General features: G+C 38.2%; 3 protein-coding genes across 3 annotated transcripts in view; 2 read left to right on the forward strand and 1 right to left on the reverse strand.

Annotated features, from left to right (window-relative positions):
- Nucleotides 1–24,192, reverse strand: part of MCU (mitochondrial calcium uniporter) — a 389,493-nt gene that overhangs the window by 154,955 nt on the left and 210,346 nt on the right. The window lies entirely within an intron of this gene.
- On the forward strand, nt 3,362–7,028 carry LOC140224246 (uncharacterized). The gene is made up of 3 exons (XM_072298279.1): nt 3,362–6,172; nt 6,489–6,588; nt 6,895–7,028. The coding sequence occupies exons 1-3, from the start codon at nt 5,542–5,544 to the stop codon at nt 6,905–6,907; spliced, it is 744 nt and encodes a 247-aa protein (XP_072154380.1). The 5' UTR covers nt 3,362–5,541; the 3' UTR covers nt 6,908–7,028.
- LOC109043362 (uncharacterized) lies at nt 12,732–22,596 on the forward strand. Its single transcript, XM_019060553.2, has 2 exons — nt 12,732–13,521; nt 21,713–22,596. The coding sequence occupies exon 2, from the start codon at nt 21,749–21,751 to the stop codon at nt 22,499–22,501; it is 753 nt and encodes a 250-aa protein (XP_018916098.2). The 5' UTR covers nt 12,732–13,521; nt 21,713–21,748; the 3' UTR covers nt 22,502–22,596.

Raw genomic sequence — 24,192 nt, forward strand, 5'->3', positions numbered from 1 at the left:
GCCCCCAACAGCAGAATCGTCCAAGCAAGTAAAGTGAACGTAAGAATATCATCCATTGCTTAGTTGTAATTTGAATTAACAACTTAAATATTAAAAAAAGCTAGAAATAATCGCGACGAAATTCACTATAATAAAAAAATGTTTTGTTTGTTTACACTTTTTCTGCCATTTTCACGTCATTTTCGCAGTCGGACGTGTGAACACAACTGAATCTAGATTCTGGCATCAACACTCAACAATAGCACCGATGTGCCATTTTCAACTCAATTTCGCCTCCGTGTGATCTGGGCTTATCACTCCTGAGGGTGACTTAAATTGACTTTTGGTGACCGTGGGAGATTCGTGCACCCATTAATGTGCATAGGCGGTAAACAAATGATAGTAGTGTCAAACACTACTATCATTTGTTTACCGCCTATGCACATTAATGGGTGTATGAATCTCCCACGGTCAAAGATTCCATCACCACTTAATTTCTTCTTTTTTAAGCGTGGCGGAAAACTCTCCATTCCACAATCTTGTGATAACTTCGGATTTAACTATCCAGCCGAAACAGGATTCCGCGTGGTTGGAATTGAACATCTTACCTGTCGAGTGTGGCAAAGCGTCAAAATCTGTGATTTCTCCAACACTGATAAACTGCTAGAAACCTAAAAACGTCTATTCCGAGAATCTTCCTAAAATCTGTAAAAATGCCCATTGTTTTTTTTCAAGTTTTGAGCCAGGAGACATTACTTTTTAGCAAACTCTCGTTCCTATACGCGTACATAAAATATGGGCTGTAATTTATGCCCTTATTGTAGAATTATTATTTTTTTTGGGAGGTTAATATTGGATTTTGATTATTATGACGTTGTTTCTTCGATGCTTTTTCTTTTTATCATATCAGCTGATTTAGCAATTTTAATGAATTTATGGGAGTATAATTGGACTGCATTTTGCAATTTGGAACTACAGATTCCAGCCCAGTTTAAAAACAACGTATGTGCTATTAGTTTCCCTATGCACATAAGTGTTTTTTCAGATGAGCCAGAATTTATATGTCCGAATTGCAAAATGCAGTCCAATTCATGTTCAGCATTTCTCATGCATAGGTTGAAGAAGCAGGCCTCCACGAAGCGCCGAAACGTTTGCAGAAACGTTTAAATATTGACTGGATGCTTGTAAGGTGAATTCATACATAGGTTTAACTATAAATGTCAATGAATGGATTAATTTAAGCGTCTTAGTAAGTCATAACGTCAAAGGCTGGATGCAAAACGTGGAAGACAGGACGGAAAGTCGGAAGTGAGTAAGTAATGTGTCCTTTTAAGTTTCATGATCTACACTTGTTTAATAAATCTTGATGAATCATTGACACCTTGAGTATGATTATTTCATGAGACAACATGCACCCTTCCACCTGTTAGTACAGGAGACATAGTGAGCTTCCTGTCAAGTTACAGCTCTTGCGTCGACTCGTAAGTCAAACCTTTGTGGAGAAACAAAACAGGCGTTTGAGATCATACAATTTATCAGCGTTGTTAGTTGCTTTGAGACTATCGTAAGTAACATTCTCAAGCTAACGTTCAAGCGTCCTGGCAAAATTATATCCTAAACTAGCCGTATACACAGCATCCTTGCTGACTGCCAGTGATGCGCATGTTTATTAACTGCTGCTTAATTCTGGACAATTCTGGAGAATGCATGCAAGTGCTGTTGAACTCACCAAGATATCAAAGCTCCTCCAAGCAGTAGAAGATGGTGATTCAAAAAAAATTGAAAGGGAGGAATATCGATGACATCACTGTAAAGGGTATTACTTCATTTCAGCTTTTGCATATAAAATTCTGGAGTAGGTTGAGATATTTCAAGAGGTAAGAAGGGGGTAGCTTATTCCGATGAAAGATTAGCACAAACCTTTAGAAGTACATTTTTACCTATTAAGTTAAAAAAATGCGGCAACAGTCATTTGCAAACACTTTTATTGTTCACATGCGACACGCGCAATGAATTACTTTTCACGGAATTTATATCAATGTTATACTCAAGCTGCCGATCAAACACCCCCACAAAAACTAACATTTAACTAAGACAAAAACGAACAGATAGGAATTACCATCCTGCTGGGTTGACAACCAGAACATTATAATGTGAGATTACCCACTTGACTGAGCCACAAGCGCAAATCATTTCTATACTTCGTCACCTTCCGGGCAAAGTATCACAAGCGCCATGCGACGTTTAAAAATTTCCGCCGCCAATTTATTTTTTTACAGAGAAACTGTTCAACGAAGCTGTCCGAAAATTTCACTGAATTTTCTTTGTGCTGCCGATAAAATTTAGTGAAATTTCCAAACAGATTCAACCAACAATTTCTCAGTAAAGAAATAAAATGGCGGCAGAAATTTTTAAACGTCGCATTGCGCTTGTGATACTTTGCCTGGAAGGTGACGACTTACTGGTAGCATGCATTCTAATACTATTTTGCTCGCCGAGAAAAGTTCAATATTATGCGACGATGCACGTTAAAATAATCATACTCAAAAATAATTGTTTGTAAGAAGCTACCATCAAACTAACAAGAACAGAATTAGCGCAAGAAAGTTGGCGGTTGCCGAAAGCAACCCTGTGTCAAGATTGAAATGATCATCCTCCAAAAAACTCTAGGAGATGTACAGCAGCATAATGAAATTCTAATTCAAAACAGGGACGATGGAACAAGCTGGCAAAAACCACAACATTTTTAGATAAAATGAATACAAAAATTAAGCGGCTATAGACAAAAATAATCATGCCCAGGATGAATGTTTTTTCAAGTCATCGTAACTTCGAAATTTCGGAGAATCGCAAACAAATCAGCGAAGACAATTAGGAACTACACACAGGATCCACAATTAGGAACTACAATTTTTTTTAAACTTCATATTGTTCCATACTTTGCTTTAATTATTTTCAGCTTGATCAGGTTTTATTTTACTTGACAAGTGTACGCGGGTTAACTGCGGTAAATGACTGCAACCAATTCGTGATAAATAGCCCTGAGATCAAGGTATTCCACCCACAAAAACCGTAGTTTCAGAGCGCACACAATTTGAAGGTCACTACCTTAGTAGCAAAAATACGTATCCTCATCTTCACAGTAATACGTCTCAGAGAGATACGTATAAATATCGTATTGCATACGTGTTTATACTATTTTTATACTGTATCAATATTCGATATCCAATCGTCGCTATTCGTTACACTTGAACCGTATCAGAATATTCAATGAATATCGGGTCCAAATATAGGTATTTATACCAGATTTTTAAAATTGCGCGCCACGTGGCTGCGATCCGACGGAAACGGTTACTGCGGTCCCGGCTCTCACCGAGGTCGCATCCCTTTTGGGCGAATGACTTTTGAGCGAGGCCGAAAGCGTGGCCCTTTTGGGCGAGGTAATTGGCTGGTCGCCCTTGTCAATCATAGGACTTTTGGGCGAGGGTAGATGATACTGAATTTTTAATTTTTGGCAAGAATGCATCCATGGGATTTGTTTACAGGTGAGCGTATCAGATGGTTATGTATCGGACACTGATAAGAAGGACCATGGATGCGGGGTCTTGGCGAACGCGTTGTATTTTCCTCAGTTTGTGCACGCTGCTTGCTGCCTCTTACATTATCAATATGGATCTACAAAGATCCACCGTGTACAAAACTTATAGAGGCAAAAAAAGTATAGCTGTGAATAATTTTAAATTCACGGAGTCGAATAAGTTGGCCAACGGAACATACAGATTTCTGTGTGCGAATAAAAAATGTAGTGCGAGTCTGTTAGTGGACGCCACTGTCGTGTTAAATAATTTTATGAACCTCATTTTAGCACTCGCCCAAAAGTCATATGAATACTCAAACAATCGCCCAAAAGTACTACTGATTTTCGCCCAAAACGGCTCTTTTTCACATGTTCTTGCCCAAAACGCCCCCGCCCCTCACCGAACATCGGGGCTCGTGGCGCCGGGAGTGGGCAGTGCATTGTTTTGTTCGCGCGTAATTTTGCATTTGCACTGGTGTAATTGAAGTTACGAGTTATTAACTTATTACATCCACGATGGAGTCGATGTCCAATGAAGGAATTGCTTCAGCTTCAATTAATACCGAGGTAAGATCATCTCTACCATTTAGGTATTTTTACTTGTTACTTGATATAAAACTGGAGTGTGATTTTCCATACCAGGTTTATATCATTTCACTTGTTAAATGTCGGGGCCGCGGCCCCGGGGTTTGATAGGTTCACCGCGGGGCCTCTTTTCAGGGGTCTACCTTCGAGGTGATTTAGGGAAACTCACAAGACTCGTCTTTGTTTTTGGGGTCGACCTTAACTGGTCAATACTTTAAAATTTGGGCCCGAACCTAAAAATCACCCTTTCATACTAAAAGTATAGCAATAGTAACGTTGCTCCTGATATGGGTTGATCCCAACCCCAGGAGTGGATCCACTTAGTGGTGAAAAACACGGTCTACTAGGGCCCTAAATTAGGGTTGGCCAAAATCGTGGTGTGGGGATCCACAGCCCGTGCTAAGTCTACTCCGATGTGGATAGGAGTAGTAAATGCCTAACGACTGCAAAGGCCTGCCTCTCAAGAGAGAGGTCCTAGTGGGGTACAGTCTCCTGACCAATACCTGGGGCCCGTGGTTGTATTGGAACGTTACGTCAAGTGGTCGAGTTGAGTTCTTTCGCGATACACAGTACTGTTGCAAGGGTCGAGTGAGTACCTTCCCTTGTTGACTTATTTGGATTTGCTTCATTGTGACAATGTCCGAACCTCCTCCGAAAAAGAAGAAAGTCCATAAGGCACCAGGAGCTAATTTGGGTGCTGGACATACCCCCTCTGCTACCAGTTCATCCTCATCTGAGTCTCCCAGAGCCCCGCCCAACGCTAACAGATCGCACATGGTGCTGCGGTCCCGATTTGGTCAGAATACTTGTTCCAGGATTCTGTGTCCATATAACACTCGAATTATGTAGAGATATCTACTGTGTTCATAAGAACCTTTAATGTAGAGGACGATATTGTGACAACATTCATCGTCTCTCAAGTGCCTCCCCGAGTCCCAGATCTCCTTATTTAATATATTGTGATTATCATCCAGTGAGTGATTTCTTCTGAAGTCATGCTGGTTTGGAGACAAGACTGAATTAAATTCCAAGAATTCCTCCACATGCCCTAAAACGAAATTTCGCTCCCCAAAACTCGAACTGAACTGTACAGTGTGTGTAGTGTGTGTCTGGATTTAAATTTGCACTGCCGTACTCTGACTATGCTGTGAATGAAAAGTGAAACGTTAAATCCACTATGGAAGGGAAAGTGAATGCTTCAAACAACACCGAGGTAATAAGTCAGCCACCATTTAGGTGTTCTTACTTTGTTCTGAGATTCTGTGACAGCCTGTACCTGACAACATGTCAAAGCCCTTTGCATTTTTATCGGAGAGCGGAAAGTAAAACGCCTTGCGGCAGCCAGAAAGAGGAAACATGATGATATTCGCGAAGGCACTCCCAGAGAGTCACCGTTGGAGATGAGCAAAGAGTCCTCCGAGCAACTCTCTGCGGCTTCTGATCTGCAAGCAGAGGAAGATATTGAATTGTCTCATGACCATGTCCATCAGCTTCCTGAGTCTCCCATTCAGGAAGTATTCTGTCAGCGTCCTCCCATTTTTGATTCTGAATCAGAAGATGAAGATGAACCCATTCCTTTGCCTATTTTTGAATTTCCGAATAACCATGAACCACCAAATATTGCCTCGGTAGACAGTACACCTGGGCGTTTTGATGATGACCCCTCTTCATCAATCACAACTGTTTTGACTGATTGGGCATTCGAAGCTGATGTCAGCCATGAGCAACTCCGTTCCCTTGCTCGTAAATTGAAGTCTGCGCATCCGCAGTGCTTTTTGAATTCAAAGATTGATGCCCGCACTTACTTCAAAACACCCGATGGCAACAATTTTTATTTCTTTTTACCTATCTATTTGTTTCAGAAAAATGCCCTTAAAGGGAAGGTTGAAAAAACCGGAGTCGTTGCCACTGCGAGAGGGTTTATTAGAAAAATATTAGACCCTTCACTCTTTGTGCATTTCAACTGGAAAGGACAAGGAGACCATAATAAAAGTGCTTTCACGGATATGAAATTCTATGAAATGCAAAAAAGTAAGTTCTTGCCTCACAAGTCTGTGTTCTTTATTTTTTAATGTTAGAATCATTAACATAATTTTATTTGAGTTTTCCATGAATTTTAAAAATTTAATTTCTCACAAGTTTACGCAAGGAAAGGGCGTTAGGTTTTTCATCTATTTTGCTCTTCTTTTTTACTAAATTGATGGAAAGAAGTCTGAACTTCCGCACAAAAAACAAGCTGCTTCCTATAATATGCGGGAATTTACTTACTGCAGTGAACTGTGTCTTAGCCTGATGATTTTGTATCTTACAAGACCGTTTTTCTGTAAGTTTTTTGTTCTTTTTTCAGGTATCGTTACTGAACTGTGGGGCGATAGTCATGCCGTTTTATGTAAACTTGACAAGACTTGCAGCACATTTTTGGTGCAAGAGGCGGGCAAGTTAAAGAGGTGAGTATCTCTTCTCAACAAGATATGATCATTGAATGATAAGCTATTTCAACAATTTTCTTTTCTTTTTTTTTTTGGCTTGAGAATGCTTAAAAAGAGAGTACTGGACATGCACCGTCTCTTGTCGAAAATCAAGATTTTTACTCCTTGATTATTTATATCACCACTCACTATTTCTCCAGAATCTTTACCGAAAATTGACCTGCTAGAAGCTGGCATTGAAATTAGCGCTCACACTTGGATGTAATTGTAACGTCTTTCCTCAGCTGTGACAGTCAGTGATTAATTTATTTCTTTTTTTTTCAGGCGCAATCTGTAAATTCCAGATTCTGCTGAGACGGATGATTCCAGTGCCGAAGAGGAAAATTCGGAAAATGAATCAGCAACTGAAGATGATGCCTCTCTCTCCCACTGATTGTTCACTGACAGTATTTCGTGAGAATTTTCCTTTTTTTAGTTACCATGTTACTTATGCATATCTCCAAAAATTTATTTTCCTTGGTCATCATTCTTCGTCTGTATTGTTCTTATTTAAGTATGTCTTAATACTTAATTGTCAGTGGCCAAAACTCTGAATATTTTTTTCACTGGCTGTGTGCAACATTTTTTACACAACTACCAAGATTTGGACCTTAGTCAAATTTTGGTTAATTTGCTCAACTCAAAGTGTTAAAAACACTTGATAAATAACTTAAGTTCATTGTGTTTATGTTTGAAAGTGTCATAAAGTCTCTTGCAACTGTCATGGAGTTCATTAAGACAATAAGCCTAATGATGCAATGAAAATTTGAGGGGCTTGGAGGACAAGGCGCATAAGTGCATTGTTCGAAAAAATTGAGATATTAATGTTTCATCTAAAAGTAGTCCTAAAATATATTCTGTGACAAATTCACCGCAAAAATTCAATTTAAAGCATCAAAAAGTGAGTCTGAACTTTTTTTCTGCTGTGGGCTCTGTGTAATTTTGAAACTTTCAATGCATATTTCTTGAAAGAGCAAAACCTGCACTTATGCGCCTTGTCCTCCAAGCTCCTCATTTGACAAATTAGCTTTTTACTGCAATAAATATTTAGCCTGTGATTTTGTGTAAGGTATTTCTCTGACTTTAGTCATTTGTCAGCAAACTATTTCGTTTGAAATATGTATTATTGTGCTTTTAGTTTTTTCTCTCTTACTCACTACTATTTTCAACTATTCATTCAATACGGTGGCCAAATATTTCTTGAAATTATTTGTTTTTGTGCCTTTAGTTTTTTCTCTCATACTCATTAATATTTTCCAAGTGCTCAAAATATTGTTTGTGTAAGTAGTTAAATGAAAGTGTTCTATTTTATCCTTTCTTTAAAAGTTTTCTCTAAGATGAGCTTTTCACATTCATTTTTGGAAATGTAATGTAGTCTCTAATTTATTTTCTGAATGACAAGTGGACGATTTTCAACAATGTGTTCCACTGAATGTTGCATTGTTGATTTTGCAAAAGAGATCTCTTAGTCTTTGATCTTATTATTGTTTAATTTACATTGGTTTGTTTCCTTAAAGTGTTCAAATAATACCTTGAAGGTTTACTCAATGGGTTTAAATAAGACTTGTTTTTTCTATGACTTTATTATTATACAAAGTTTTGTTCCTTCGTACTTCTTTGTTCTTACAAATTTGTTTTTTCTCCTGTAATTGTTTGAAACCGTTTCAAAGTTTTCTTCAGCATTTCTAATGTAAAGCTTTTAAGCATATACATTTTTTAAATTCATCCAAACCTTAAACAAACATGTGGGCAGTGATTTTTTTTTTGGAAATGGAAGAAGAAAATTTTGAAGCGTCTCCATGGAAATTTCTTGTTATTGGGCATGTATTTTCGTCCCTCACACAAATCGACTTGACTGGATCGCAACATTTCTGTTACCAGGTCAACACTTCACTCTCAATCTATGAAAAGTTTGGTATTTTAGCCTGAAAATTACTGTTTTCGTCAAGAAAGATAAATTCATTTTCATTATTCTAGCAATAATGTGTAAAAATGATATGTTGACAGGTTACTGAAATGTCTCAGTCCAGATGTGTTGCTTTATGTGGGGTATGGCGACTTACGCCTAATAAAAATTCAAATAAGACAGGGTGTCTACAGGTCTGGAAAACCGGGAAAATTCTGAGAATTTTATCAAAAAGACCGGAAAAGTTTGAAAAGAGTGCATTCACACAACCTACCACCAGGCTGCAGGACTGAATTTGTTATGAGCATGTAATAGTTTCGTAAATGTAAGTTTCAAGTACGATTTGGAATTTTAGATGATTGAGTGATAGATACTGAAGGGGAAAAGGTTCACATGCTTTTATCAGTTTCGGTGAAACTAATTTAAAAAATAGTGCACATACACAAAAATTGTTCATTTTCAGCTCTACGTGTCGAATTGTCGATGTACAAAATCAGGGAATATTGATCAATATGGTCAGGGAAAATTTGGAAAAGTCAGGGAAATTTTTCTTCCAAGTCTGTAGACACTCCGTATGAATACACCATTAATACTGAATAAAAATATTTTTGAGACTTGCACAAGAAACTGATCGAAAAAATTTTTGGTACTTACTCGCGCGATAAATTTATATTGCGGATCCGTTTCGCCTGCTCTCCCTCCTGCATCCACAGCGCAACTCCACGCGGGGTCGCGCTGAGGATGCCGAGGGGAAAACCGACGAAACGCATTCGCAATGTAAATTTATCGCGCAAGTGAGTGCGAGAAATTTTTTCGACCATTAATAAGTTATGTGTAAATACAGTATTAATACTGTATAAATGTCATATCCAAATACGGTATAAATATGATACCTATATACAGTATTTTAAACCCTGGAAATACTGGAAAAAATACCATATTTTATCATACATTAAATACGAGATAAAATATCTATTTTCAAAGTATAAAATATGTATTTTGATACAGATAAATACCGTATCTTGAAAGAGTATTTTATTCGTATTTTTGCTACTAGGGGTAGAAAAGAACGTGGATGTAAAACTCACTGTCTGTTGCATTTTGTTCCCGACGCGTGTTTTATAAAGTATATTACATATAGATACGTGTTTTGAGCCTCCGATATAATGATGAACTTCCACTGTTGAGTGATATTTGATAGAATAGGGCGGAAAGGATTTTAAAGGCAGCCACATTGAAGGTTCCTCCTCCATTTGGTTCATTTTCTGCGTAATGTGTGACGCAGTCAGTGCTATACAAGCTAGGTTGAGATTGTCACTCACATACCACGCAACAACCTCTCGAAAAAAGCTCGAAAAAAAAACGGGTTTGGGATCAGGAAGTTACGGCAAATATATTTGATCCGGTAAGAAATCGACTTCATACGTAAATGTGGATTCCGATGTGAGTTGGGAGTGCTCGAGTGGAAATAGCACATATCCTGCAATTTTTTAGGGGCCAGTGCTATTGCCGTTTCTAGAGCAACTTTGCGCCTTTACACTTTGACGCAATGAATTTGAGGCTCCTATTTCGTTGGGAAAGTTACGAATAGCACGGTTTCGGGATGGAATCGAACTGGGATCAGCTTGTAAATAAATTTACATTGATGCACTGAAAGTAGCTATATGTAGTAGTATGCAAAAGTAGCTTGGATCAAGCATGATAATTCTTGAATTTGCCGCCAAGAATTTTCTTTATCTTGCTTTCAGCTGAATTTTGCTTGATTCAAGAAGAATAAATGCTTGGGTCAAGCAAAAAAGTAGCTTATATTAACCAGCAAAATTCTTGATTTAAGAAAAAATACTTATTGGCGGCAAATTTATGATTCTTTTTTTCCAGTGTGGCGGGGTGTCACCTATATAGACTGTCCAATGATCTGTAAAATTTTCGAATTACAGCAGCGATTGGTAACTGGTCATATCGGAAGGGGCAGAGGAATGTTTCCTTCAAAAGCAGGATTCCGGTGAGGGCATGTCCATTTTCATACAATTGCCATAAAAAAGCCGAGGAAAATACATCTCTATTCAGAGCGATTTTCCGCTGCGGGGTGGGAGGGTTCCGTTATGACTGGGTTTCACTGTATTCGACGTGAACACAAACAGATGAAACAAATTAAGGAAGGGCAAGTAGGAAGCTAAAACTGCCGCTGCTCTAAAAACTTTTGGAAAATAAAGTTAAGAAAGACTTATTGTTCTATGAAAAAGAGAAGCTAAATCAAACATCTACATAAGAATGTACCCATTGATGTTACAGTACAAATCCAAATCTCCACCTGGACAGCGTCGCTGCAAGCAGTAAACCTATGACAAGCGAGCGAAATCGATTTAAGCTAACCTCTTTGAATGAGAATACAGTGATTTAAATAATATAAAATTAGACCAGTGACTTAATGTTGATTTGATTATCATTGCTTTGTTAAAAACATGAGCTGCAACACATGCAACATTGCTTTGTTGTGCTGTTGCGTTGTACATATATACGGTATTGCATTCACTCATTTTGACAATATCAATGACGAACATGACTTATCAAGCATACATTGATAGGAAAACATCAACTTTACCCAACCATGCTGAGACATAAACGGACTTTCTTAACACCTTGGCGACGAAGGGGGAAGCTTGAACTTTCGAGGATTCAAATTTCTTCATGGACTTTTATGAGGTAGCGACTACGAAAGTCATCACTATACTCTGCCGTGTGATCAGGAGAGTCGAAATGTTCGAATGTTCGAAATCCAGTTTCCTTCGTAATTTGTCTAATCTATTTCAGACGAGTTCACTAATCTAACTAAACCGGCGAAATGCGGAGTATACATGAAAAATCGAGACCCATGAGGAAGCCGTAAATGCTTATTACAAAAATTGACGGAATAGCAGTAAGGGGTATATTTCGCCAGTAAGCTGTGCTCATTGAGTAAATTGGTGCTCTTTTCTGCAAATTTAGAGCCTCAAATTTGTTTTTGTCCAAAATAAAACAAATACAAGAAATCATACAGAAGGTGGCACGGACGGCTCTCTTGTGTAAAATGAAAATGGAAAAGGCCCGTATGCTGTATTTGAGAATAAAATTCGTCAATTTTTAATCATCAAAACGATTTCTAGGAGTCTTTTGGATGATTAAGGTGATTCTAGGGCCGCCATATTTTTGTCATTGTGTCAGAACGACATGCAATGTATCGCATCAACTGGTTCCATTTTTTCAGCTACTCGTCATTTTTCTCAACTATTCAGATTGCAATTCTGTTTTCAGGAGACTAAAGAATTCTCTTACCAATTTTGACAAACAAATTCAACGTAATAAAGGTGTGGTTTTGCCAGAGGAAAAATGCCGCATTCGAATGCAGTTTCGATATCAGTATCGAATGCGATAATTTCCCTCTAAAAAGACGACGCCTTTGACACGAACAATATCCCAGGCACTTACTACTCTAAGAATTAACGTGCAGGGAAAGACATAAAATGTCGTGGGTGGCTAGAAGATTAACTGACAGCACAGAGCAAAGTTGCAATCTTCCAGGCTTTAAAAAAAAACACGAGTTATGAGGGAAAAAATTCCGGACCTTCTTGCGGAATTTCCACACTTTTACAGTGCTACTGAACCGCCCTTAAAAATCTCTGCACTTTCCGGACTATTAGACACCCTGTCCAAGCGAAGACGATAATCCGAAATAGAAGCCCATCAAGCGCAAGAGGACGCTTATAGATAAACCGAATAGGTGGCTGCATCATTCGATTTAATATCGAACTCATGATTCAAACCAAAACAAACTAACATGACCTCGTGTGCAAATTCTTCATGAGTCAATTGTGTTAACTGAATAAAATTTAGTCATTGACCGGTCATAATCATAAATCAATTAAAGACTCATTAAATACCTACGAGAACTTCCGATTTTAAGAAACACTTAGACGCATTTTACCACCACACTGGGGAAAAAAAGAAAAAAAAGAAAAAAAAAAAACATTGGCTCCGGAGTCCAGACTCATGAAAACACTGACGAGAAAAAATCCTCTTGATTCAATCGGACTTTTGCTTGAATTAAAACGAAATCCGCTTGAATTAAGAGGCTTGGTTCTTAATTTAAGCTAGATTCTGATTGAATCAAGAGTACTTTTCCTTGTCGATGTTTTTAAGAATCTGGACTCTAGATCCAATGTGTTTTTTTTTCCAGTGCATGGTGCAAAGGGCGCAAATGAGCGCAAATCAGAAACAAGATTCTGGGTTTGTTTACAATTGAACCAAGGGTTTGATATTATACCGAATGACACGGCTACTGAACCAGTCTATCGCCCACGAAATTGTTACGTACACACAGCGTTAAATTGGAGATGAATGTTGGATTGTATCTTCGATGTCACACCATACTTTGACCTTCCAAATTGTCAGACGCGCGGAAATTCCCGTATTATGCAAGACTCGAGGGGCTGGAACGGTGAGAGAACCCTTGCATATGCGGAATTCTTCCTTGATAGATTACTCAGGCAGAGGTTGGAGAGTTCGAGGTTTGTGAATCCAATTACGCCGGATGCACGTGGCAACCCTGAGTTTGACATGGGGCTCAATAAGCTCAGTATTGCTCTTCGCTTCGAAAAATCATAGTGTGCCGCCAGACGAGAGTACGCGATCATACAGGAAATTAAATTTTAACGAAGACTAACAATTCTCTGCTCGATATCTTTTTCTTTATTACACAGTGTTTGGTGATAAATATTCATAAAAAATTAAAGAAACGTAACTTTCATAAATCGTTCATGTGTAAATACGATGTGTCTATTAAAAGTGATATTTGAAAACCACGTGACTGTAATTATATTTTCACAATTTCATGAACCTATCAACTGAACTGAAAAAACTGCACTCTCTCACTCATAGTGTACTTTTGACAACTTACTGGTGAGAGTTTTGTTGAGCAGAATCATCAGCGAATCTAATTATCTTCGAAGCAGATTATACCTTCATTTGCTGTAAGTATTCATATAAATACTAAATCCTCAATAATCGCACCACCTTATTTTAGTATACACAGGGGAAAAGAGTCACCCGGATCCCGAGGCCAGACTCTTAAAAAATCGATAAGAAAAGATGCCCTCGATTCAATAGGTCAGTCGCGCGAATAAAATACAAGTCCCGAAAAATAAACTTTAAAAAAGATTTATTCACGAAACAGGGATCACTGCAATCAAAACATACGATGTAAACAAAGCACAGAAGGCTTGAACTCTCGATGAAAGTAAAGAATGAATGACACTGCGGTCAAAGCTGAAAGTGTATATATGGGGCTTCATTATCAATAGAGGAATAATGACGTAAGATAAAGTGACGCATATAATTCCTCCCTTCCTAGTGAAAACTCAAAGGGGTAACATTCTATTTGTGAATGGGACTAACTGAGTTTTAAAGGTGGTCATTTGAAAAAATCAACACTATGCCTAGGGATTAAATACATGATAAATGGAATAATTGGTAATGGCATATATGCAGAATAACTATTGAATATTAAATCTGTCAAGCTGAGATTTGCAAGAGCAAGATTTACAAAGTTCGTTTCAAGTGGCGTAAATGCATGGTATTCAGGCAGGTTTCATTGGCGTCCAAGAGTTGTTGAGTTGATGAATATTCCAGTGGAGAACGGCGCATCTGTGAACACTTGAGATTAGATTAAGTTCCGAGATTTGGTGTGATTAATTTGGAGAGAAAATATCGTCGTTCAGGAAATGTGCGGTTACATAGTCTGACTTTACAATCGTAGGGAGAGATAATAAAGAAAAAGCAATCATACAAGATGTCACTAGTGATAGGAATTGAAATAACATAGGGTAGTGTTAATCTTGTTTTTTAAGCATCTGCTTTTTCGAAATTCAGAAATGATTATTAGTACAGAATAAAAGAGAAGTTTCTAAGTCAGTAACAATCTGATAGAAGCACTGACAATGAGTAAAGTAATTTCCTTTTCAACTTTAGATAATATGAATGTTCACAGAAGTGACTGGAGTGACTAATTCTTTGATTTTTTCCTTTCCGGATGGGATGTGATCTTTTGAAATTTTAAATCATGGAGCAAAATATTTTTAGGACGTTTAACCCAAAGACATAAAGACGGAGGGCTAAAAGCAAAAAATGAAGCTTCTTTTCAACCACCTCTACTATTGGCTAGAGGATTGGCGGCGAAATCGGGACAAGTTTGAATTCAAATGTAGGGCGGGAACTGAATAAAATAATTGCGGAAACAAAGTATTCTAGGTTGATTTTTGCCCAAATTCACTTACCCACTCATATTTCTTTAACTTTAGGTTAGCTTTGGTCCGTCGTCGACCGATTAATTTCATTTGGGAGTAACGGTCATCTAGAACTGTAATGACCTGTTTGAACCTGCAGAACCACCATGAGCCGAAGAAAAACTAACTTTATCTGAGATTACTGCCTATTACCAAGCAAGAGTAGGTGTAATATAATAGGACGCAGTCCCAACTTTCTTAATATATTCGTTTTAGGCATTTAAAATACGTTTCGAAGAAGAAATATGGAAAAATTAAGAGGACAAGTTCAAATCAAATTTCCGTTTGCCGCCGTGGATTCCCGCGCTCATTTACACACTCACACAAGCACCCAGCGCCAAACCAGGCTTCACTTTTTCCCCGTGCTTTTAGATACGAGCACTCCGTCTTTATGTCTTTGGTTTAACCTCATTTGGGTGGATTTTTACTTTTATTTTTCCTTTTTGAACTTGCAAGGGGTCGTCACTTATTTTCTTGGTTTTCTTAAATTGTGGGGCTGTTTTATTTCTATCATGCGGATTTTTATGGAAAACTTCAGAAGCAAGTTCCGCTTGTTTCTGTCTACGTTTCTTGCTATTGGCTTTTCCTATGTATTGTTCTTTTTGTTTCATGAGTTGCATATGAATTTTATCAAAAAGTTCAATAGTTTTTACACGATGCGTTTGCAAATATTCTTCAGGAGTTGAAGCTGGAGAAATTTGGTTAGGTGGGCGAGTATCAAGGTGACCACGCAAAAGTTCAAATGGGGTAACTTTGGTTGCGGAATGTACAGAGTTATTATAGGCTACTAGTGCATAATTTATAAGACTACTGATTGGGTCTGTTGGAAATTTTTTTCTGAGACTACGGAGATGTTCTATTATTGTGGAATGAAATCTTTCTACAATTGCGTTACTTTGTGGATGATTAACGCTAGTGGGATGCATTTTAATGCGATACCACGTAAAGAGGCTATCTAGAAGTTTATTCTGAAATTCAGAACCAGAATCACAAACTATTTGCTCAGGTATACCGAAAAGAGAGAAAAATTCAAACAATTTGTCAGCAATGGAACAGGCATTTTTTGACTGGAGTAAGAACAGGTGTGCAAATTTTGTAAAGGAATCAACGACTGAGAGATAACTCGTTTTTTCAACAGTAAATACGTCTATGTGGACTATTTCCAATGGTTTTCGCGGCGTTGGCGTGAGTTGAAGCTCTAACTGAATCGGATTTCGATCGTATTTCATCTCATTACAAGTTACGCAGTTATTAATTATCTGTGATATGAGCTCACGCATATTAGGCCAATAATAGCGTTTTTGTAATGTTAACTCTGTCTCGTTGATACCACGATGGTTTGCTATCTCATTATGATATTGTTTTACGATACGAATTTGTTCATCTTTATTCTCAATATCTTCACGGAATTGTGAGTGGCAAGAGATTTGTGGAACTAATGTGAAATGTTCACGAAGGATTTCGTTGAAGATTTTTATCAAGTTAACACTGGGACAGAAAATTCCGTATTTTGCTTTAGGAGCACAATGAGTTTTTATGAAATCTAGCAATTTTTCTTTTGCGAGAGTAAAGGGGGTTTTAATATGAAAGCGTGTCTTAGGGACGCTGGTTTCTGCAAAAAGGCGAGTAAGTGAAAATTCAAAAGTATCGGCTTCTTCGAGAATGATTTGAGTTGACTTGGAATTATGATAATGTTTGTCAAATGGCTCTTTCTGGATGGCTTCTATTTTCGTTGGATTAGGGCGAACTCCATCAGGGGACACAATATGACCTAAATATTCGACTGATGTTCGAAGGAATTCACTCTTATCAAGCTGAACTTTGAGATTAAATTGCCGAAGTCTTTCAAAAACTGCGCGCAAATGTCGTTTATGTTCTTCAAGGGATGAGGAGAAAATAATAATATCATCAAGATAAACCAAGCAAAAATCATTCTGGAGACCTCGTAGTACAATATCCATAGCACGTTGAAAGGTACTAGGGGCATTTTTTAATCCAAACGGCATCTTAAGAAATTCGTAGTGTCCGTTTTCTACATTAAATGTTGTCTTCTGTATGGAATTTGGATGCATGGGGAGTTGGTGGAAACCGGAAGCGAGATCAAGAGTGGTGTAATATTTGCATTTCCCGAGTTTATCGAGCAGATCAGAGATAATTGGCAGGGGATACCTGCCAGCGATAGTTTTATCTACGATAGTCAATTACAATTCGCCATTTTTTCTGACCGGACGCGTCTAATTTTTTTGGGACTATCCAAATCGGGGACGACCAAGGGGAATAAGAGGGTCTAATTACGCCGTCATTTAGCATTTTTGTAATTTGCTTATGGACTTCTTCGCGATGCACATAAGGATAGCGATACGTTTTTGTGTGCACAGGAATGTCGTCAGTAGTTTTAATTTCGTGAGAGAATGCGGTGGACGTGGGAAGTGGCTGTCCTTCAATATAAAACACATCTTGAAATTCAGTCGTTACATTAATGACCATTTCTTTTTCTTCCGAGTTCATATGTTCGAGACGGAGGAGAGAGGAATTGAACGCTGGTTGCGTTTGAGAGGAATTTATCTCACGGGCTAATCTCGTTTTATTGAATTTTTTTCTACGCCTTATCTGTGACTTAGAGCTCTGATTTGGAATTTCAAAGGAAGAAATGGGTTTTGAGTCTACGGGCCGTTTATAACACAACGTAATATTTTCATCGGAATTATTAGTAATCAAACAGTTTGCAAGATTATTTTGTACTTTTGAGATACCAGGGAGAATTTCTACTTTTTCTGAGATTTTTATATGAGGCAAAAGGATTTCTTTTTCAAGGGTCGGTTTTACTTGGAGTTGAGCAACAATTTCGGAATGAGCAGGGACTTCAAAAGTATTCAAAAAATTCATATTCGGACGGGTAGCATGGTAAAGAAATGGAATGCGGCTATTGGCAGTAACGAGTTGATTTTTTGAAAAATCAATCCGTTCAACATGTTTACGGAGAATATCATTTCCAATCACACCATCAAAATAATTATGAAATTTATAGATACCAAATTTAAAGAAACCATTTTTGTTAAAACATGCAGGAATTTTTGCATAGGTACATTCTGTAATTTTTGAATTTCCATGAGCTGAAAAAACAATATGCGAATCCGGACGAATATAGCGAGAGAAAAGGGACCTTGCAATATCTGGATTTAAAAATGAGGTTGTGGCACCTGTATCAATCAGAATTTGTGCGTTTCTCCATTCAGGGATAACAATAAAAGGCAATTCAGATTTTTCTACACAAGTTTGTTTCATATTAGTTTCACCGAGATTAGTACGCGAAAAATTTTCAGGTTCATCATTGACTTCTCCTTGTACAGTATAATTTCTTCAACAAAATCGTTTTCTGGGGGTATTTCATTGATTTCGAAAGGGTCTTCTACAGGTTGGTCTGAAAGGTTAAACTGGTTATTCCGAAAAAAGGGTCGACTAACACCAGACATGGGAATTGGATCATTATTCGGAAGGTTAGGTTTTCTGGAGGGTGTTGGGAAATTTTGATTTTGAGATTGTGGACTTGGCTGATTCTGGAAGTTCGACTTAATAAAAGGTTTCTGGAATCGTGTAGGATTAGGAAACCGTGGGGATTCTTTCGATGTCGTAGGAGTTTCATTCGTATGAAATTTCGCGTCATATTGAGGAAATACATTGCATAAAAGATTTTGTACTTCTCCTAATGTTTTTGGATCACGGGCCTTCAGATGCGAAGCCAGTGGTTCTTTAATATTTTCCAATGATAAATGCAAAAAATAATTTTCAAGCAACTCTTTAGCTGTCATTTCTGAATCATACGTTTGTAAATGGTTGAGGGCTTTATTAGCTGTGGAAATAATTTTATTCAAAAATGTAGTTGCTGATTCCTGAGGGGTTTGTTTAACATTAGCACTACGAAACATTAAAGTAGCGGCATTTTCTCTATCACCATAAAATTCTAGTAAAAATTTCTTTAACGAATCCCAAGTGATGAATTCACGATAGGCTATCATTTCAGCAGCAGAACCTTTTAATTTGCTGATAAATTTATTCATCATAATCCTATTTTGTAATTGGTATTCATTATTCCAAAATAACGTTACAGCTTCATCACAAGTACGAATAAAATTAGGCAATGTTTGCGGACAATTACCATCAAATTCCGGAATAGTACTCAAAAAATTAATCATGGTTTTTTCATAAGGGCATTGCTGTCGATTTTGAAATTTTTCAGCTTCGAGATTTTGAATTTTATTACTCAGTTCAGTTATCATTGCATGCATATCCTGAATAGTCTGATTCATAGCTAATTGTTCCTGTGGCATTGTTATATGATCTAATCTACTGGATTTAAACATAAAATATAAGTACACAACAATAAAATTCAAAAGAAATATAGAAATAAGAAAAATTCAATTCAATAAAAATATAAAATTCAAATAATTTCAAAAAAGAAAGAAAGGGGGTTTCAGTGGAATAGTCAGACTATGCAATTACACTCACGGTAGACAACAAATCGTGCGATCCACATTTGATCTGAAGATGGCTGCTTCACTTGATGTCACACTATAGCGGGTAATGAGGGAATCTGATCTTCCTTTCAGTGGCTGAAAACACTGCAACTTCTTCTCTGTTTACGCCAGAACGGTGAGGAGTTGAAACCGGGTTGCGTCGTCTCAAGCGGTAGCGAAAGGCGATGCGAAATGTTCGAAAACTGCTTTAAATCGTTGAAACGAACGACACGAGATTCGTTGAAACGGCGAACACGTATCTAAGCAGATCCTTGCCCGACTGCGCCAATAAAATACGAGTCCCGAAAAATAAACTTTAAAAAAGATTTATTCACGAAACAGGGATCACTGCAATCAAAACATACGATGTAAACAAAGCACAGAAGGCTTGAACTCTCGATGAAAGTAAAGAATGAATGACACTGCGGTCAAAGCTGAAAGTGTATAAATGGGGCTTCATTATCAATAGAGGAATAATGACGTAAGATAAAGTGACGCATATAATTCGCGCGCGAGATACAGCAGAATAAACTTACTCTCAACTTTAAAATCGCACGAAAATCATGTTGGGCACCAAAAAAATTTGGAATCCACTCCTTTAAGTGCGCAATCTGTGCGTGGTCTACTTTTTCAAGTTTCCCGCGTCGGCGGGCAGTCCGCAGTTACCGCCGACCAGGTTTGCACAGGCAGGGGAATGAGAACTGATCTGGGTAAACAAACGCTTGCACTAACTTTTTCTATCTTAAGATGTCAATCGTTTTAAAGCGTTTGTTTCCTTTTTAATTCTTTGTTAATTTTGCAAAAACAAAAGATTTAAATCAATTGGAATCTTACGCAAAAGGAGTTCATAATAGTTCGTGAGATTGTCTGTTTATTTATAGGTTAGGTCTCTCTCCGGAAAAACTTAACTGCCGGCCACCAAGAAAAACTGCCCGCATACACGCTAAATGTGAAGAAGCGCGTTACAAACTACGTAGATTGCGCGATAAGGGGTAGATTTCAGAATTTTTGATGTACCAACGTGATTTTTGAGCGATTTTTTTTTTTGAGAAAGTCTATTTAGTTGGTTGTATCTCTTGCGTGCAATAGACTCATTCGATTTTTGCTTGAATCGAAAGGAAATCCGCTTAATTTAATAGACTGCTCTCGATTCAAGAAAGTCCAATCAAATCAAGATTACTTTTTCGTGTCAAATTTTTCAAGAGCATGGACTCTAGTTTCAAGAGACTTGTATTTCCAGCGTGAAATAACATACTTAAAAAATTAGCAGTGATGCACCTCTATTTGAGTTATTATAGCAATTGATGCAATTTTATTAGTAAGAACGAACCAGTTAGCAAACGAAAACTTGCGAAGTGACTTTTAAAAATGCACTGGAAAAAAAAAAAAAACACATTGGATCTAGAGTCCATACTCTTGAAAACATTGAGAAGTAAAAACACTCTTGATTCAATCGGATTTTTGCTTGAATCAAAACGAAATCCGCTTAAGTTCAGAGGCTTGGTTCTTGATTTAAGCTAGATTCTGATAGAATCAAGAGTACTTTTTCTTGTCGATGTTTTTAAAAGTCTGGACTCTAAATCCAATGTGTTTTTTTTTCCAGTGTGCAGAGATGGTTAGCCAAAGATGCATATTTTATTTTTTATTTGTAAATAATAATGTAACTCGAGACTCACCCCGTCTTCAGAGCATTACATTTCGTGGACACGATTCAAATATCTAGCTATAATTTCAGGTTACATTTTAGAGAACAATGTTGATACAAAAAAGACAGTAACATATCAGTAAGGAAATGAAATATGCATCTTTGGCGAACCATTTCTGTATTTTTATTATCATGATAAATACATGCTTTACGCGAATTAATAACATTCCACAAAAAACTAAGATGTATAGGCTAGGAAAGCGTTTGATCATACGGGTTAGTTGACAAGCGAAGGGGGAAAAATTAAAGAGAGAGTACGGAAAAGTCGGTAACGTTGAGGTTGGGCCATTAAGCTTTTGGGGTCCTTAGGGGCAGCCAACCTGTGAGATTAAATTGTCAAGAATTATTCGTTACAACATTGCTACGACCTGTCGTTTGTAAATCACACATTTAACTTGATTTCCGCACAAATTGCGAAAGGACGGCAGGACGCTCGTTCATGTATAATCTTGGCCATCTTGGTTTGATATTAGAATCTGAAGATCGGTAGTGACATTTTTCGTGTTAGAAGGTTGGCTCCCCTGTTGGGCCTTAAGAGCTCCATACTACTATACGTGTCCGAACTCACCCTATATAGGCCCTCTAGGAAAAATAAAACATAGGAATTTAACAAAACAACTAAAATAAAAGCGTAAAACATATTTTTGTTTCATTTCTACAGGTCAATACAAGCTTGCCAACTTCACTTCTCAACAGAATGCACTTGACGAGAGCATCACTTCTGGCGCTGCCCGCTGTTCCTACAATCGTCACCCTCTTCATCGTTGCCTCGACCGATGCTTTCCTATTCGAAAACAACATGCAGCTTGCAGGCATTACATTCAACCGTGCGCAGTATCGTGTGCCACCCGTCAACGTCCAATTAGGCGACATGCTCCAAGGGGTCTGGGAAAACGCGCTCGAAGCCATCCAAAATCCGAACCGATTGGGCCATGTGGTATTGGGCCAAAATATCAAACGTCGGATCGCACGACCCCGCCGTGAGGTGGCACAACCCCGCCGCAGAAGGGCGAAACAGCGAGCTCCAAGGAAGAGGAAGCAGCCGAAGAAGAGGCCGGTTGGGACCGCTCGGGTGATGGCAGAACGAATCGTGGGACTCGTGAACGGGGAACGCCGGAAGCGCGGTTTGAAACCTCTCCGCGAGAACCTCCGACTTTCGAAAGTTGCCGAGGCCAAGTCGAAAGACATGCGCGACAACAAGTACTTCCAGCACGTCTCGCCGCGGTTCGGGACTTTCGGGAACATGGTGCGGAAGGCCGGGATCAAGTTCTTCCTCGTCGGTGAGAACATCGCCATGGGGATCGCCTCTCCGACGGCCGTCATGAAAGCGTGGATGAACAGCCCCGGACACAGGAGGAACATCCTCAGCCCCAGGGTCGATCAAATTGGAGTTGGATATGCCAGCGGCGGCTCGGGTCCTTACTGGACGCAGGAATTCATCAAACAGTGAACGATCAAACATCTCGAGGGTCAAATCTGCCCTGCAGCCTGGTTGTTGAAATTCATGTTTGTCAACCGGGCACTGGAGAAAAAAACACTTTGGAACTAGAGTCCAGACTCTTGAAAACATTGACAAGAAAAAATACTCTTGATTCAATCAGATTTTTGCTTGAATCAAAAGGAAATCCGCTCAAATTAAGAGGCTTGGTTCTTGATTTAAGCAAAAATCCGATTGAATCAAGAGTATTTTTTCTTGTCGATGTTTTTAAGAGTCTGGACTCTAGATCCAATGTGTTTTTTTCCAGTGGGTAAGACAAGATTAAGGAGAACACTGCCGTGCTAATGAAGAACGCCGTATGAGCCTTTAGACGTTGCCAAATTTCCTTCGATAAAGACCGAATTTCCAGAGAAAATTGAGAAATTTTTTTTTGATAATTGTCAGACAATTTCGTGCGCAATTTGATCTAAAATATCTGAACATTTCAAAGAAAAATGTAGATGATTGTCGTCAAAAATACATGTTTTATCAAGGAAAATTCGGGAACTCTCGAATGTTCATACAGCGTCCTTCCTTCGCACGGCGGAATAGAGTTATGTGATTGGTCAGATTTAGGCTTCGTTCTCTGTTTTGTGCCGATAAAGGATGGATTTATCCAGGATCTCACGGAAAAAAGGATAGGCGTCTGGTTGTGACGACTATCTTGTTTTTTTCTGTGTTGACAACTAATTGTACACTATTCTGATATATATTCTGTACTAATTCTCAGATACGGAATCTACTTGTGTCTTATTCGTATATAAGGAACAATAAAGAGGTCAGCTTTTTAAGACGTGTTTTTCTGTGAAATAAAACCTCCTAAAATCTTATAGGGATTCTTGTATAGGGTTAATAACTTAATGTATTGGGGTACTACCACAAAATAATTGGGAACATCCATATCATTCATCAACCCCGTGCTCGTTTTCTCCCTGTGAATCAATTTCATTGCCTTAAGAATCTTTTTCGCGCTGTGCTTCTTTATATGACACTGAAGTTTCGTTATTTAGCAAAAAAGGACCAGCGCGGTTATAGTGTGTTCAAAATCGTGCAATTTTTTCTTTTCCTTTAAAAATACTTAATATACGTACGGTAATGAACTTTACACAATTATATTTTCCTTTATAAACAATTTTTCAGCGGGAAGTGACAACTATTTGCTAGTCTGGGAGATTTTAAAAATCATAATGTAGAAGGAACATGTTTACAACACTGTAATCGCGCTGGTTCTTTTTGGCTAAATGTGATCCATATTTCCCCTGAGCCGTCAATTATTCGAATCTGAACGATACTTTCTGTTTCCAGAAACTCCGATGCGAAAATTGTCATAAAACGTTTCTATGAACCTGAACGAAATTCTTTTTCGGAGAGTTGGTCATGCGGTAAAATACTGAACAGAGAGGTGACGGTTTTGTTATTATGCCTCTTGATTCCAGGAAGTTGCCTTTAACTCAGTAAAAAAAACCTATGCTTCATCACCTCCAGGGCTATGAAAATGGAGCGAACACGTATTCTTCTTCAGAGAAAATCTGAGATACAACGGTGATAATTTTAACTCACCCTCAGGAAAAACTCTCATCACGCACCCGAATTCCTAGACTTTCTGATAGCAGCAAATCGGTGGCAGTGAAATTTGATGCAGGTGGATACAACCACTTGCTTAG

This window comes from Bemisia tabaci, chromosome 3 (genome assembly GCF_918797505.1).
Source record: "Bemisia tabaci chromosome 3, PGI_BMITA_v3".
In the NCBI taxonomy this organism is placed as follows: domain Eukaryota; kingdom Metazoa; phylum Arthropoda; class Insecta; order Hemiptera; family Aleyrodidae; genus Bemisia; species Bemisia tabaci.